We start from the raw sequence: 18094 nt of genomic DNA, 5'->3' as shown, positions 1-18094 counted from the left end.
AACACTATCTTTCATGACCTTATTGGAGGGTATTTAGAGTGTTATATTGATGACATTGAAGTTAAATCCCAATCCATGGTGGAGCATCTGTTTCACCTAGAAGCAGCCTTTGAAAGAATGAGAAAGTTCAAATTGAAGCTTAATCCTCTTAAGTGTGCTTTTGGCGTATCATCTGGGAACTTCTTGGGCTATGTAGTACACAAGAAAGGAATACAGATTGACCAGAATAAAGCCAAAGCCATCATTGAAGCCAGACCTCCATCAAGTAAGAAAGAATTACAAAAGTTCCTTGGACAGGTTAATTTTCTTCCAAGATTCATTTCTAACACTGCAGGGAAAACTAAAGTATTTTCTTCCTTATTAAGGCTGAAAGATGAAGAGGAATTTGTGTGGACAGCGGAACATCAAATTGCTTTCGAAGGTATCAAAGCCTACTTGGCCAACCCTCCAGTGCTGATGCCACCAAAGGATGATAAGCCTTTGAAGTTGTACATAGCTGCAGCAGATGATTCGTTGGGAGCCTTTTTGGCCCAAGACAATGAAGAAGACAAGGAGCAAGCTGTTTATTACCTTAGTAGGTTTTTAAATTCTTATGAATGTAAATATTCAGCTGTTGAAAAGCTGTGTCTTGCTTTGTATTTTGCTGCAATGAAATTAAGATATTATCTTTTACCTACAACCGTCTTGGTAATTGCAATCACAGATTTGGTTAAGTACATGTTATCTAGACCCATGTTGAGGGAAAAAATTAGCAAGTGGATCCTAGCCTTATCAGAGTTTCATTTAGAATATGTTCCCCAAAAGGCAGTAAAAGGCCAAATTTTAGCCAATTTTTTGGCAGACCATCCATCTCAAACAGAAAGCCAAGAGATAATGGAACTCGGAACAGCTAGTGTTGAGCCATGGCAAATGTGGTTCGATGGATCAAAAGCCAATGGTTTAACTGGAATTGGTATTGTGATTAGGTCACCACAAGGGGTAGAAACCACACATGGTTTCAGAGTGGATGAAGCTACCTGTTCCAATAACCAAGCTGAGTATGAAGCCTTAATAGTGGGACTAGAAATTCTTATTGGATTACAATTTCATGCAGTCGACATATTTGGAAACTCTCAATTGGCGGTTAATCAAGTGAAAGGGATTTTCAAGTGTCAAAGCATAAGCATTTTGTCATACTATGTTGTTGCAATACATTTGCTTTCTCAATTTCAAATAGCAAATGTAACTTATGTCCCAAGGTTCTTCAATAATAGAGCTAATGATGTGGCTCAGAAAGCTTCGAATTTCAAGAGAAAGGATAATGCCCAAAGGGACATAAGCCAAACAACATACCAGAAGTTAATACCACCTTTGAATAAAAGGAATGTGGTCTTGGAAGTCAATAATAATGACTTACAAGAACAAGATTGGAGGTATCCAATAATGCATTACTTGGCTGGCCCATCTTCGAAGGCCGACAGGAAAATTAAATTGCAGTCTATGCAATATATGATATATGGTAATGCCCTCTACAAGAGAGTGTGAGATGGCTTATTGCTGGAATGTTTAGGCCCAAAAGAAGCATTAACAGCTATGGCTGAGGTTCATGAAGGCATTTGTGGTGCACATCAGCCTGGTGTGAAAATGAGATGGCTTCTTCGAAGACATTCCTACTATTGGCCAACTATCCTTAAAGACTGCATAGAATATGCAAAGGGTTGCAAGACATGTCAAAAGCATGGCACAATAAGGCATGTGCCCATAACTGACCTGCATGCAGTAGTAAAGCCTTGGCCATTTAGAGGATGGGCCATGGATATGATGGGAAAAATACACCCACCCTCTTCAAAGCACCATTGTTTCATTCTAGTGGCTACCGATTATTTCACTAAGTGGGTCGAAACTAAGCCATACAAAGCTGTAGACCAGACAGAGGTTATTGGGTTCATTAAAGATTTGATCCATAGATTTGGCATCTCACAAACTATAACGGTTGATAATGGGACTGTTTTTTATGGGAAAATGGTGAACTCTTTTGTGGCTGAGTTTGAAATTAGCCTTGTTAATTCCACCCCATATTATGCACAAGCCAATGGACAAGCTGAATCATCCAATAAGTCCTTGAAGAAAAGAATACAAAAGGTTGTGGAAGATAATCCTAGGGATTGGCATAACTTATTGTTGGATGTATTGTGGGCTTACAGAACTTTCCCAAGGTCAAGCACAGGAGTCACTCCTTATGCCTTAGTTTATGGGCATGATGCAGTATTACCTGTGGAGATCAATGTTAAGTCCCTGAGGGTAAGATGCCAAGACCAATTGGATCCTGAGCAGTACCATCAGAGTATGTGCTTGGAGTTAGAAAGCATAGATGAAGCTAGAATTCTGGCATTAAATAGCATTCTCTTGCAAAAGAAGAAAGCAGCCAAAAATTATAATAAGAAAGTCAAATACATTAGCTTTGATGAAGGTGATTTGGTATGAAAGACAATACTTCCAATAGGAATTAAAAGCCATAAGTTTGGCAAATGGTCACCTAACTGGGAAGGACCATATCAAATTCATAGAGTTCTGCCTTTTGGAGCATACCATTTAAGAAATTTGAATGGTTATGTGCATCCCAAAAAGATTAATGGCAGATATTTGAAGCCTTATTTTCCAACTATTTAGGAAACACAAGGAATAAAATAAATACTAAGTACAAGAACACAAGATTACTCAGATGATAAACAAGAATTTGTTTTTTCATAAAGAGTCAAGTACATCATGCCACAAATTGGCCCAAAAATCATTACAATGTTTTAATTGTTTTTGTACAACAGATTTCCTATTGGTAAATGATGAAAATAGTTGAATAGTTGCAGCCATGTCTCCCTTTTGATCGGCCAGTCCTTGGTTGGTGATTTGCAGTTTGATGTCATTCGGACTAAGGCCTGGTTCACTGCAGAAAGCTCCTCTTCAAGTTGAGCTTTCCTCTCCAGTAGCTGAATTCGAAAGTGAGAGGCAGAGGAGTGTTGTTCCTTAAGCTTTGACACTTCAGTATGCACTTGGGAGACAAAACTCTGGTCTCTAACCAATTTCTCATCCGCAGCCTTGGCAACATGACAAATGCTGATGTAAAAGTCGATAGTAGCTGCTGCCTGGGATAGGTGACTTGAGGCATTCATGCCGGACTGCTCAGCAATTTTGCAGCATTGAAGAAACCCATTTCTGATTATAGGCCTTTGTAGAGCCTCGAAGGGAATCCTTGAAAAGGAAATTAACAGTTCCAGGCAGGTGTCTAAGTCTATCAAAGGTACAGAAGGCTTGCTGCTGGAGGAAGAAAAGCTCTCAAAGATTTCTAGCAAAGAGTCAACCAAAACTAATGGCTCAGCTTCCTCATCGAATGCTGGAGAAGTAGAGAGGATGTCGAAGAGACTAGCTAGTCTTGCTTCGAAGACATCAACCTCATCATTAGACATAAAGGGCGCAGAAAGAGTTGTGGTGGAAGACATAGAAGACTGCATAGGGATAGGAGAAATGGGTGAGGCATCTTTAGCAGTCTCCATGGTCCTAACCACCAATGAATCAAATGAAGAAGGGCTGGAGCTAGGTAAAGCTGATAAACCACGGGTTGGAGAGCTGCCAGCACCCTCAATAGGGGAATCAACTACCATCAGAGATGGGGTAGCAGTCAGAATTTCGTTGGAAAGAGGAGGAGGAGCAAGGCTTGATAGAGAAGCAAATTGAGGAAAGTTGAGGGTCAAATGGGAAAGATGTGGAGTCAAACCAAGAGAAAGAAGTGCAGGGATGCCTGGCCTCAGGGAAAGTGCAGGAAGTGTAGACCTTGGAAGTGGAAGTATGATCTGAATAGCCCTCACATCATGCATCTGATCAACCTCAAGTGAAACTGAGGGAGGCCTCATTGGAAAGATGAACTCAGTAGTTGCTGCTGTAAGAAGAAGAAATGTAAAGCAATGTTAAACTTTAATACCAAAGGCCGACAAGGGAAAAACAGCAGAAGTATGAAAGAAATTACCCGCTTCAGAAGTGTCAACAATGATGGGAGAACTACGAAGGGAGTAATGTCTAGCAGTTTGTTGCCTTCTTGCAATTTCCATTTGTAGTGCATCAGCAGCAACAGCTTCATCTCTCAGAAATTGTTGATGTCGTCTCTTCTCAGCTCTCTCGAAGACAATCATGGCCTTAGAATGTTCTTGTTCTACTGCCTTGACAGCTGCTTCATGGATGGTATCTTCAACCAAATTGGTAGCATAAGCAGTCATTTTCTTTCTCTTTTCCATTGCTTTGGCAATTGTCTCGGAATCGGAGTCTTCGACCATATCAGAAGGAGAGACAGTCACCTTTCTTTTCTTTTTTCTCTGTATTGGCGTGGTCTGTTCCTTCTCAATTTCCTTCTCAACTTCTTTAATCTGAGATCTGGATTCCGAAGAAATGAGCTCCTCTTTTATTTCTCTGGCAGTTGTCTCATTTCCAACCAAATCAGAGGAAGAGATGATTACTCTTTTCTTTCTTTTCAAGGGCGACTCTTGCTCTTGATCTGCTTCTTCTTCTTCTGCTTGAATATCAGGTGTTTCCTTTTCAAGCTCAAGGAGTCTCCTTTTTTTTTGTTGTTGGTCACCTTCACAAAAGAAGAACTAAAGATAAGGCTAAATGCATTATGAATACATTATGAAGAAAACAAAAGGAGAAGAGACAAGGGTATATACCTTTCTTCGAGGCAGCCCGAGTAACTCTAGGAGGAGTTGAAGCAGCAGGAGTAGATTGGGTTGTAGCATGTACTGCAACAGAAATAGTGGAAAAAGTGACAATTCCAGCTCCTTTGGGCTTGGCCACATCTAACACCATTAGTAGGTCTTGAGGTGAAATGGCCAAGTAGATTTCCATGTTGGCCACCCACCAGTGTTGGTATCTCTTCAATAGGGTACCTTGAGAAATGAAAGGGGTATACTTGAAATTGACCAAGTCATCTATGAACTTGAAAGTTGCTTCTTCTAGCCTGGACTTTCACACTTTCAAATCCCTTCTAGTAAGACTGAGATTTGTGTTACTACAGAGAGGTATTGGGACCCCTTGTGTGAAGCCAAATTGTCTAGCAAATTGAGCAGGACAGTAGGGCTCAGCGATGCATTTGTAGGCCTTGGGGTTCAAAGTCCCAATAAATAACTCTCTGGGGATCAGAATGGAGGCCCATATCTCTTTGTGAATAGGTGAAGCACAAGACCTGTCACTTAGGAAATTCTTCAACCAAGATGGACCAATGGTGGGTTTGAAGGGTCGGAAACGGTAAGAATGAAGGGAAGCTAGAAGTTGGTGGAAGAAAGAGAAGTAAAAAGCAAAGGTAGAAGGATAAATTGAAGCATTGGCCAGCCTTATGCCATGAGTAAGAGGGTTTGGCTCAGAAAATTTAAGGCATTTGGATTGTAACTCAGTGAAATAGGCGAAAAGTCAAAACTGAAGGATCCAGAACGGCCCCCCTTGATTAGCATCTAAGGGTTTCTCATAGAAAAGGGAGCAGACTCTATATACGTGACCTAGAACATATGGGGCTAAGGCCACCTTTTTCTATAAAACAAAGGCTTTGGCAAGAGGGGCAAATTCAGGCATGATTCTCTGAGAGGAGGTGCAGAAAAGGAATTTGAAAAGCCAATACAATAAGAAAGAAAAGAATTCCCTATCAGTCACAGGGCCCACTCTTTTATTCTCAGCCTTAGCGAAATCACTATAGGATGAGTTAAGAGAGGGGAGAGAGAAAGGGACTGCTGAGTCAGGGTAATCTGGTCCAAATGGGGTACCAATGGGGGATAATCCTAGTAGATGGCAAATGTCAAGAACAGTAGGGGCCATCATCCCGCATCTAAATTGAAAGAAATTAAAGAGAGGATTCCAAAAACACAAGGTAGCAGGAATAAGGAAAGGGTCCTCTGAGATAGTTACCCTGGATAGTCGGAGAGCATCGAGAAGGCAGAGTTCTTGAAGGTCCAGAGTTCTAGCAGGAACAACCTGGTCATACCATTCTTGCCACTCCGGTCTCACCGTGGGCCAACATCGGTGGGGGCGATTTATCCTCCAATTCCTCCAGTCAAGACCACCTTCGTAAAGGAGACATTGGTTTTCCAGACGAGGATATAGGGCTGGGAGTTCAGTAAAGATCTCTTTGAATATGGGCCCAAGCACGTAGTCTTGCTGCACATGGTGACGAGGGACGAAGATGCGTCCATCGATAGCACTTTTCTCCCCAGCTTTGTACTTCTCACATTCTGCATCAATGATCCTCTTCAGGGTCACAGACGGGCTCGCACGCTCTACGACTGGCACTGAAGAAGAAGCCATTTATAGTACGCTTTTCCAAAAAGTGAAACTGAGAAAGGAAGTAGAGAGAAGCAGAAGATTGGTAGAAAGAAGGGTTTGTGCGTTAAAAGAGCAAGTGATTTCAGAGCACGAAACAAAAGGGTTTTTAAAACTTTTGTGTCTGGCAAATATATTGCGTAAGTCGTTAAGTACTAGACGTACGAATACGAAGAGCTTCCTTCAATATTGATACTTTTGGAGGGAAAACACAGCCTAGATGCTGAGGCTAGCTTTGAAGGAAGATATTTGGCTTCGAAGCCAAGTTTTAACGCCAAAAGCCAAAAAAAACAACGGTTTCGAAACAGAGAAGCCGGCTTCGAAGCACATTTCCATACCTAAATATATAAGAATACTCGAGTGTTTGTTTTACTCCAAAAGAGTTTAAAGACCTGTTTTTTTGGTTTCTTAACGAAGGTAATGTCCTTCGAGGCAAAACTTGAGATTCTTTAAGGATGTGATTTAGTGTTCGAAACATCAAAACCAATGGTTGGTTTATATAAAGAAAAAAAAAGAGAGGAAAAAAGGGGGGCTGTCTGTTGAACTAAAACCACATGAACTGTTGTTCGAAGCAAAAGGTGGTCAATTTAAAACTAATTGATCATAATAACCATGATCAGGTGTTGGTTATGGTTGAAACAAACTTTAAGTATAAGATTGCTAGATCCGAAGCACTAGTTCTAATTGAAAATCAGCCAAAACTGTCAACATTATTTCATAAATTAGAAAAGTTCATAATTGGTTCTTTTAATGTTTCATTTAAAACAATTGAGTCCAGGTTCGAAGGATGAGATTGTTCAATTCGAAGCTCTGAATTGGCTTTTAAAGACGGATGGAAGGAGGATCAAACAATGCCAAATGAAGAAGAATTTTGTTTATATTAAAGCCAAAGTAATTACATCGGATGACCCTATCTGGGTATAAACTCAAGCTCATAAAAATAAGGAATGGAATAAATAACAAGATCATGAAATTTAGTCCAACAATGATCAATAAATTTTTGTTCTTTCTTTATTCTATCTTCTATGTCTTCTAACATTGGCTACATGAGTTGATGTGCTCTCACTTCGTAATAGAGCTCTTCGGCCTTTATTTCGAAAGCCGCCTCTCTCAATCCTTGTTCCAATTCGTCTATGTCCAAGTCATCCCACTAAGCAGAATCCTTATTCTTGAAATCACCGAATTCTTCAATGAAGTTCTCTGCTTCGTACTGGGCATGAACTCGAAGAGACGAAAGTTGGTCTAAAGATTGTGTAGTGGCCATAGAATTTCGATGCCAGTAGAGGAGCAATGGAAGTTGGTCCAGGAACATATAAAGTTCTGCTTGGGCAAGGGGATTAAGGACATGGCCCGTAGTCAGAATATCACAAGCCCATCGAAGATTCTTGAGAGGGACTTCGTCCTCGAGAACATTGAAGGGCAAGTAAGAGAAAGCTGCAAGCAGAAGTTGAGCTTGTTTCCGTTCAGCTGGAGTAAGGAAATGTAGAGGTTTGTAAGGTGGAAAGACGTTATCCATGGAAAGGGCAAGCTTCAGTCTCTCTGTCCAGCAAAGAGTTGGTAGAGGAGAAGATGTGAATGCTTCAATTTCAGGAGATGGAGAAGAAGGTGTAGATGCTTCTATTATGGGAGATGGCGCGGGAGCAGAAGGAACAAAGGCATTAATATAATCAAGCCAATCAGAAGAACAAATCTTCGCCTTCTGGGCTAAGAATGATGAGTTGTACCCTTGTGCTTCTTCTAGGCGTCGGGCAGCGTGCACTATCTTTGTAGGCATAGAGGATGTGTACCATGCTACAAGCAGATTCTCCTCTAGACTGCGTCGATGGTCAATAGGCACGTAGGGGTAGACCACTGAACTTCGAGCATAGGAAGGAAACTCTAAAGGGTCAGTGAACTCAACAAAATGATGGTTAATTCGCTCCCTCAAATCACATGTCTCAGGTGTTGACCAGTTTGTCCAGACAGAACCCCCAAAAGAGGAAGACGTTGCCGCCTTATCCTATACAGAGCTTTGTGAAGAAGAGTTTCCCAAGTCCATATTTGCAACTTTCCGAATCAAAGGTTTGAGAGCAGTTTGTTCGAACTGTAAGGGTGAGTTAGAGGGAGAACTTCTTGTGTCTATATCTGCAACTTTCTGAATCGAAGGATTAAGGGCAATATGTTCGTAATCCAAAGGCTGGTAATTTGCAAAGGCTTCCATAACTTGAATATAGAAGGGTGGATAAAGGTGACTAATGAATGCGTGGAGGTTCTTTCGAGGGGAAGCAGCATTATACAATGACTCTTCATGTGCCCGATCAATAGAGAAGAAAAGTTGATTCGGCCATAGAAGAAGTATTAGCCTGTACAAGTGCTAAGGTATTGGGGTATTCAAAAGATTGAAAGAGAATTAATGCAAATGATCATCAATAAGTGACGGTTGTGTTTCCAGAATCTAGACCCCATGCACGTTCTAAGAAGCGCAGGAGAAAGGCTTTGATCCACTAATATCACCAAGTATTGGGTATATTAGTGTGGGGGGTAATGTTGGCTACATATTTTGTAAAAGACCAATTACAGTTCGACGCGTGGCAGAGTAAGGGTAATATAGGAAGACTGTTCAAGTCTTCGATCCTGATCGTACACATGACAGTTGATATTGTCTATTGTGTGGTCCGAGTAACATTGGATCAGCAAAGAGATGCAAGGTGACGTAGCTTCAGCGGTTACTCACATTCAAATTCAAATATAGGAGGGAAGCTTAACTGCAAGTGATGGCGTAGTGGAACTACTTGTAAGGCAGCATGATCAGTGATCACGGAGGAGCAGTTCGACAGTTTGAAGTGCAGTTCGATGGTCATCTTTGAGGAGTATAAATAGCCGGGAAAACCCCAGAAAAAAGCCCCGGACTTAGATCCAAGAAACCAGTCTTACTTTACATATTTCGTTCCAGTTTTTATATTTCCTGTTTTTTACATTCTTGTACTTTAAATTCCTGCAATGCACTTCATTCATAGGAGTAGTTTCAAGTAGATTATCGCTGTAAACCTCTACGAGGCTGAGTTTGGATCATTGTAAGTTTTCATACTAATGAAATGCTTCAATTGCTCTTTATTTTACTGTTCTTGTGCTTAAATTCTCCTAAATCAAGCCACTAGTAAAAGTCCTCTTCATTGAGGCTGAAAGAACTACAACACAATCGTCTGATAATTGGTTGGCAATCAAAATTCTGTAAGGACTGATTGATCTTTGTTGGCACGCTTATAATTAAAAAAATAACCTTCGAAAGCCAAAAATCCAACAGGTTCACTCCATAGTTAAACCGAGGCCTTCTTAATGACCATTTTTATTATTTAAATTATTTTATTTTATAATATTTGTTGAATATGTCATTTATATAAAATTAAATATTAATAATTACATGATTGAATGAAAAATATGATTTTAAAAATTGAGACAACTGTATTTTTTTAAAAATTCATATATATATTATTTAAATAAATATGATTTATTCACATAGTTATTGATATTTAATTTAATTTTTTATTATTATTATTATTTTTTTTTTTATAGATGATTTATTTGATAAATTTTATAAGATCTATCATTCAAATAATAAAAAATGTACTTGGCCTCTTTTGAGAAGTGAGTTAAAAGTCACTTTTTAACTTTCAACTTATTTTTGGTCACATTATCTCTCATATTTTTTGCATATTTTTTAAAAAAAATTCAAAAAAAAAAGGTCAAAGTGTCAGTTTTTAACCATTTTCTCCTAACAAGTATTGTTTTTGACTTTTAAAGAAAAATGTACAGAGAAATAAAAAAAATGATGTGACTCAAAAAAAATTAAAGATAAATAAGTATAGTTTTGTAGTTATAGCCAAACCCTATCAGAAAGAATAATTATTTTGGGCTTGTTTGATTTGTATATCAAGATACAATTTTTAAAAAAAAAATTTAAAATTTTGTTTGGTTTAAATTTTTTGAAATTTTTTTTCAAAATCACTTTTTCTCTCTTACATATCAATCAATCATTTTTTCTCTCACACACATCTACTCAACTACAATAAAATATCAAATCATCTCAAATTCCAAAACTATTTTCAAAATATATAATCAAAAAACCAAAAAAAAAAAATTAAACTCTCTCCAAAAATTTTTAAAAAAAAATTATCTCAAAACACAAATTAAACACACCCTTTATGTTTTAGAAATACCATACTAATTAGGTTCTTAATAATGAGAAACTAAGGCCTAGTTTGGGAAGACTAAATAAGTGCACTTTTTGACTTTTTATGAAATATGGGTTGGGTTTGGGTTGGGTTTGGGTTGGGTTTGAAGTGATGTGTTAGAGAGGTGATGTGACTTAAATAAGATGATGTGACTTAAATAAGATAGTGATTTTTTTACTTTTTGTCTTTTTTCAATCATGTCAAACTTGGCCTAAATATTCACATAATTCTAAAAATAAAATAAAAATTATGATGGAGACAAGACAAATCATAAGAATCATATCACTGAAATCCACAAAACATTCGCTATATTTGTGCATATGTTTGACTCAAAACTAAAGTAAATACCAAACCCCAAAAAAAAGTCTACTCTGGCGGGCCACTGTTCCCATCTGGCGAAGTGTTTTCCTTGCAAGATTAATATCTATTTATACTACATATAAAACAAATGATGGGCATATTCTTCTTTGTTTCGCTTTAACATACGTCAAATGAATTTTTTTATTCTTTTATTTTTAAAAAAAATTCTTAAGAAAAAAATTTATTTTGATATAATTTTTTTTTTAAAATGATTAGCCTGTGTCAAATATATATACCAAGTGCTATGGCCTCAGGATTGTGATTAACATAGTATTGGGTGTGTTGGATTCTTTTTTCACTATGTAAGTTCTGATTTAGTTGGAGCTTATGTTGAGAATTGCTGTGTCGAAGAGTTCGATTTTTACATCTTCAATACCAAACTGTTTATTTCTTGAGGATTTTATCTAAGAGAAATTTTTGACGAGTTTGCTGCAATAGTAGGTAGGAATTTCTAACAAGTTTTTTGACAGTATTTTTTAGATACTATCGAGTCAATTCCTCTTTTCGTTGAGAATTGACAAGAATTTTAATGATGGACCGCTAATATAATATTATTCACTAAGACAATGGTATTCATTGATACAATGACCATCGATGTCTTTTCAACAGAAGATGAATGGTCATAAAAAGAAAAAGGAGAAAGAGTGTGCAAAATTAAGTGGGTCTTGAATGTAATAATATTATGAATAGAAATAAATTTAATATTAGGCCACGTTTGGGAACAGATTAATTTAGTAACTTTTTGACTATTTAGCTAAAATATGAGCTAAAGAAAACTAGTATGTTTGGGATGATTTTTTGACTTTTTACGAAAAGATGTGTAAAAAATACAGAGAAAAGAAAATCTTTGACTTTTTTATATGGATTGTTTACTTTTTGACTTTTTTAATAATTTTTTGACTTTTTAACTAAATTGGTCTATTGCCAAACAAGACTTAAATAAAGTGTTTAAAAAAATATTATTAAAATTTAAAATTTAAAATGAGAGCTCGTAAAAGTGAACATCCAAAACATTTAAGCAAGGGCTAATAGCTACGACCATAAAGATTCCCGTTTGCCCACCACACCACTATTCTTTTTTATTATTATTTTTTCTGAAGCAGATGAGCGCACACGTTGAAAATGGAGTAATGGTCTCTCTCATCAAGAATCAACCAACCACGAATCCTCGTCCTATATATCTTGCAGCAAAGATTCATACCACTAATTTTAGTGCTTTAATAAAGCACTAATAATATGACAATGAACCAAAAAAAATAAAATCAAAACAAATCAAAACCAAAACAGCACATCACTGTGGGTGGAACCCACTGCTAACTCATTAACTCATTAAAGTATTCAAAAATTAAAATATCAAAGCATTTTTCTTATATCTTGTGTTGTGTTCCCTACAAGATTATGGTTGGTAGCTCGAAATTTAGGGCCCGAATGCCCCTAAATTTCCATATAAGGCAACAAAAAAAAAACAAGGCAAAAAAAAAAAGAAAAAATAAATAAACTTATCCAAAAAAGGAAATTAGGGCCATTAGGGCCACTGTTTTTAGGGCCACAATTCATTTTCCCAAGATTAGACTTGAGAGTTGACATTTCAGGAGCATCTGCATCTGGGTCTCTCTCTCTCTCTCTCTCTCTCAAAATTTGCTACAATAATATCCAGTTTTGAAGTTAATTTTACATTCTTTCTTGGTAGAGAGATTCCACCAGCTTTGGGAATTGGTTTTGTCCCTTGTTTCTATTGTATCTATTATGTATGTAGGTTAGGTAGCAATGAGGTTTGCGATTGTAGTGTGTGAATCTTGTGGCCAAATTTGGCTTCTCCCAAATAAGTTGTTTTGTTTCATATTATTATTGTCTCTTAATTGGTAGGCTAAAAATCTCTTTGTTACACTTCTCTTTGCCAAGTGTTTGATGTTAATCCTCAGAGAGAAACAAAAAAAAAAAAGTGTTTTATGTTAGGAAAACTCTATTATTCATAAAAGAACTGCTATCTTTCATGGTTCAGTGATTGGATATGGCTTTTATTTGTTTACTTCAATAGGTGTTCTCTTTGGTTTTTTGGATTTTCATTCCAAATACTATCATTCATAGTGGACATTATTTTTCACACTTTTGTCTCTTTTTTGGTAATTTCTTCTTCTTCTTCTTCTTCTATTTTTTATTTTTATTTTTAAGATTCAAAAACTTCTACAATGGATTGTCATGCTAGTTTTAATTTCATTCCAAATACTATCTCATTCATGATCTGTGGCATGGAAATTATTATTCATATACAATAAAGATTAACGGAGACAATAGTGCAGAGATGCAATACAGTGATAGTAAATGGAAGTGTTACTGAGTATTAAGGGAAGGGACAGGTATAGATTGACGTGGACTAATGTAGTAAATAGATATATGAATCTTCTTAATTTGACTAACTAAATGGCCTTTGATTAAGTCTAATGGAGAAAAAGGATTCACATGACCCCATTTGATGAGACTTAAAGACTTGGTTTGGTTTACTTTTGTTCTTTTTCTAGGTATTTCTTTTTGGATATTGTCTGTCTTCATTTTCCTATTTGCATGTGCTTAGTATCACTGACCTCTTTCTCACTCTTTTTGCATGATAACCATTGTCTGTGAACTTGTTCTATTTCAAATTTGTTATAATATTATGGGTACACTTTTTTCCCAAACCAACCAATTTTTAGGCCTTTTGATGTTTTAGTGCTTTCTTGTCTGAGTGCATCTTTTCCTTCAGAGTTTCTGTAGTGAGTAACACAATCATTACTTGAAATCTAGGACTGTTTTCCACTTGCCTTTTGGCCTCTTAAGTTAGTGGATCTGCTAAATTTGATGAAATAGAAGGCTTACTGAAAGAGTCTAATTAAAATTTGCTCTTCTTTGTTAGGAATTTTTTTGGGTGCTCCTTCATTGATAACTCTTCCATTTGAGAGGATTTTTCTCTAGTAAGTTGAATTGAAGATATGTATTTGGTGGAGAGCAAGGGAGGTGCTATAGCATGTATGCTGTTTTCCCTGTTCTTCTTGGGCACATGGCCTGCTATAATGACTCTCGTAGAAAGACGAGGTCGTCTTCCGCAGCACACCTACCTTGATTACACAGTGACCAACCTCTTGGCTGCCGTAATTATTGCTTTCACCTTTGGTGAGATCGGCAAGAGCTCACACGAACAGCCAAATTTCCTGACTCAGCTTTCTCAGGTTAGTCTCTCCTTCATTGTCTAGGGTTAATCGGGCAACACGTGCTGAAAACAAATAGAAGCATTTCAAGTTCTATCTAATTAAGTGAGCTAACTTCCTAAATCCAGTGGCGTTGCAATGTCTTGTTAATTTTCTTATCATTGTTATGTTTGCCATTTTATAGGAAAATTGAGATATGTGTAATTGTTCTTTAGTTTGGCCACAGACGGGGTGTAAAAGGGAGCCTACAAATTGTCTATGCGGCATGAATAGGAACATCATTCTCATTAAGGATCGCCAATGCCGCAACCTAGAATCATATGTCCCTAACAGTTGTCAATTATTGCAATACCACAGCAAAGCATATATTCCATTAGCTGATGCCATTAAATGGTCAGAAATCTAACATATTCTTTCTTCTATTCATTCCCAATTTTTACAAGGATTATTAACTCTTAGTGGCCACTATGTATATTGCAGCTGTAGCAATAAACATATAACTCCTCCCATAATCAGATTCACTAATTCAGTGCCCTCCTAATAATGATAACTTGATAAGCTCATCTTTTGGCACACATAATATTATAGCTGGAAGCTAAGTAGTCTCACTTCAACAAGGCAGTTATGATGAAATAAAACATGGATCGAGGGTATTTAAAGAGTTGAGTGGTGCCTTTTGAATTATTAGGGTTCTAAAGTTGGCTTTTATGGCTTGGGATGGTGGTGTTTTGTCTTGTTCTGGTGGATTTAACTTTTAATTCTAAGAAAAAGAAGCACACGAGTTTTTGCTTTCTTGAGCCAGTCATTCGTTTTAGAAAACCAAATTCTAACAGTATTACCGTTCATATATTCCGTGTTCACTATAAGCTGTGCCTTTATTTTAGACTGTTAATTAGGATTTTTGATACAGGACAATTGGCCCTGTGTTCTGTGGGCAATGGCTGGTGGGGTGGTCCTCAGCATAGGAAACCTGTCCACACAATATGCTTGGGCCTTGGTTGGTTTATCAGTGACCGAGGTGATCACTTCAAGCATAACTGTGGTTATAGGTATTATTTTCCCCCATATATCTTTGATGGGCTTCATGTCTTAGCTAGCCTTTATAAAATACATCAGATGACATTATGTTACAATTTCACTTATAGTTTTACCCTGACTGCAACAGGAACAACCTTGAACTACTTCTTAGATAACAAAATCAATAAAGCCGAGATTCTTTTTCCCGGTGTTGGATGCTTCTTGATTGCAGTTTGTCTTGGCTCTGCTGTTCATGCATCCAATGCGGCTGATAATAGAGCAAAGCTTAGTAATTTTTCAAATGATTGCAAAACTGGTGAAGGGTACAATTCTTTCTTAGATTATTTTACTCTTTTTTTTTTTTTAATCATATGCTCGGAGAATAAGAGTTTGGTGTTTAATTTCTTAATGAATATTAAAAGCCAAATCAGGAAGACAACATCAATGTTTATTGTCGGAGCACATATCATTACAGTAGTCATACTGTTTCTGAGATGAGTGGGCAGCAGATTGCATGCCTTCCGTTTCACCATAACAGCATCCAAATTCCATCAAGTAATTGAAAAAGTACCATTCTTGTTCTGCAGACGCCCGTAGAGGGAATTTTTCAGGCTCACTTCATTGATCTCCTTTTACAATTACCAAACACATTCTTTATTTCTTTAAGCCCCAATGGTGCAGATGCAAAAAAAAAAAAAAAGAAAGAAAAAAAAAAAAAAAGAAGAAAGTATTCATTCTGAGATATTGATGCAATAATTCTGATTTGTATGGATTATTCTGATAAAAAAAAATACAGCAGCATTGATGTTTTGAACTTATCATACACCAATATTAACAAAACAATGATGTTAGCGCCACAAATAAATGCTTGACAGGGCTACTGGTATTTCTGTGTCAAAAGAAACAAATCCGAACAAAGGTAAGAAACTATCTGGATTTGAATTTCCATATCATGGCCTATTCTATTTTTCAAACTGCCATTTTATGTTTTATTTATTTAATCTTCATCTTCCAATTTCGAACATTTATAGGTGGAGCAAAGGATCTGGAGAATGGAAGTAGTACTTCAGAGAAGGCAAAATTTGGGAGTGCAGGCTTTCTTATAGAGCTTGAGAATAGAAGAGCAATTAAGGTTGGTGCACACTTCAAGATTGAGGGCTTTCTTGTGTTGTTTTTCATTGTACCCCTTGTTTTTTTTTTTTTGGTCTGCATATTTCTCTGTAGCAATGCTTGACAAGCCAACAAATTAACTTCTGTCTCTCTCTTTGCAACAAAATGATCACCATTATCCCATTACTTTTTAAGATGTTATTGCTCAATCGGTGATATAATTTGTAGACACAAATCAGTCAGTTTTAAGTTTGAGCATCTTCTTCCTATGTACATTAGTATCTATCCATTTGAACATACATGGCACATATAGTGTCAATTAGGACAGCAACAGAAGTGCATTTTAATGCGAGTATGCATATCATATGTTTTACAAGCAATTTAATTCTTCCGGGCATATATGTGTCGTGTGGTTGCATGAATGTTGATATGCATATTGGCACATTCTGTTTGCAGGTGTTTGGAAAGAGCACTGTGATTGGATTGGCCATAACTTTCTTTGCTGGGGTTTGCTTCTCTCTTTTCTCACCTGCATTCAACCTAGCAACAAATGATCAGTGGCACAGCTTGAAACACGGAGTTCCTCACTTGAGTGTCTACACTGCTTTTTTCTACTTCTCAGTCTCTTGTTTTGTGATTGCCATCATTTTAAATATCAGTTTCCTCTACCACCCTGTATTGAACTTACCAAGATCATCGTTAAGGGCTTATCTGACAGACTGGAACGGCAGAGGTTGGGCCTTATTGGCTGGACTTCTTTGTGGATTTGGAAATGGTCTCCAATTTATGGGAGGTCAAGCAGCAGGGTATGCTGCTGCTGATGCGGTTCAGGTTAGTTCTCTTTTTTCATACACATGGATGAATGAATGGACATTATTATTATTATTACAAAAATATGCACATCTACATATTGGCAAACACAACCCAAACTTCAGAATATCTATATATTTGGACTATTTATAAACGAAGCATTTTGCCCCATCTAAAGTCTAAATAATATTATCTTCATCCTCCAAAATTTTAAATATTTTTGCAAGTGGTTTGTGTAAGGGGTATTTTTTTATGCGTAGGTATTTTTGTTCACGTTGCAGCGTCATTAGTACACTTGCTTGCTTACACAATTTGCATTTTGGATGGTACAATTAATCAGGCACTTCCACTTGTGAGCACCTTTTGGGGTATACTTCTGTTTGGAGAGTACAGGAAATCGTCACAACGAACATATATATTGCTTGGAGGCATGTTGTTCATGTTTATTGCTGCTGTTGGTGTTTTGATGGGGTCCTCAGGGCATCGCAAATGACTAAGCAGCTGCAACATCCAGATCCAGGAGATTGTTGTTATTTGTTATTGTTAATGTATTATATTAATATGTATTATATTAATGTATCCTAATATTATATTAACATGTATATATTATATTAACATATAGCTGTATCATACTAATGCATATATTAATATATCATATATAGCTATAGGATGCCAGAGCAGTGCCTTCGCTTTCGGCTGCTTTATCTTATTTTATGTTCTGCTTTCATAATGATGTTGTATCAAACAACTCCTATAAATGGAGTCCCTTCTTACACTTTCAGATACATTCAATATAAGAGTTTTCTTACTCTCTCAATATCACTCTCTTATTTGTTTCATGGTATCAGAGCACAGGTGTATTGCCTAGTCTCTTCTGCATCGCATTTTTATTTTGAGCAGATTGTTGCATATCTCGTCCTTATCTAAATTACAGATTGGACCACACCAGAACCTTCGTCTCCTCACGACGAATCCAACGCCACCAGATTCATCATCATCCGACGTTCCACGCGCCGCCACGCTCCGCCAGAACTTTCATCCACGCGCCTCCTCGCCTCTCAGACGCACTCTACGCGC

At 37.1% G+C, this 18094-nt stretch overlaps 1 protein-coding gene across 7 annotated transcripts; it reads left to right on the top strand.

Moving 5' to 3' along the window:
• Positions 1–12374: 12374 nt before the first annotated feature.
• LOC114281832 (ureide permease 1) lies at positions 12375–17558 on the top strand. Of its 7 annotated transcripts, XM_082894278.1 has the most exons (9): positions 12587–12646; positions 13789–14101; positions 14307–14473; positions 14991–15129; positions 15246–15420; positions 15973–16016; positions 16129–16229; positions 16664–17038; positions 17358–17558. In XM_082894278.1, the coding sequence occupies exons 3-9, from the start codon at positions 14471–14473 to the stop codon at positions 17508–17510; spliced, it is 990 nt and encodes a 329-aa protein (XP_082750404.1). In that variant the 5' UTR covers positions 12587–12646; positions 13789–14101; positions 14307–14470; the 3' UTR covers positions 17511–17558. The 7 variants fall into 7 exon arrangements, with proteins under 7 accessions (XP_082750399.1, XP_082750400.1, XP_082750402.1 ...); XM_082894273.1 differs by lacking the exons at positions 12587–12646; positions 14307–14473 and adding an exon at positions 12375–12506; XM_082894274.1 differs by lacking the exon at positions 14307–14473 and having other exon boundaries at positions 12468–12646.
• The last annotated feature ends 536 nt before the right edge of the window (positions 17559–18094 follow it).

Source organism: Camellia sinensis, chromosome 11 (genome assembly GCF_055761805.1).
Source record: "Camellia sinensis isolate YWXY chromosome 11, ASM5576180v1, whole genome shotgun sequence".
Classification (NCBI taxonomy): Eukaryota; Viridiplantae; Streptophyta; class Magnoliopsida; order Ericales; family Theaceae; genus Camellia; species Camellia sinensis.
The sequence above is the reverse complement of the archived record's forward strand: the minus strand, read 5'-3'. Positions and strand labels throughout refer to the sequence as shown.

Bases quoted from the DNA above. Each gene is read 5' to 3' on its own strand.
- LOC114281832 (XM_082894273.1), top strand. From the start codon at position 13,865: ATGTATTTGGTGGAGAGCAAGGGAGGTGCTATAGCATGTATGCTGTTT. The intron at 14,102-14,990 runs GTTAGTCTCTCC...TTTTTGATACAG, and splicing joins TCCTGACTCAGCTTTCTCAG to GACAATTGGCCCTGTGTTCT. The intron at 15,130-15,245 runs GTATTATTTTCC...TGACTGCAACAG, and splicing joins AAGCATAACTGTGGTTATAG to GAACAACCTTGAACTACTTC.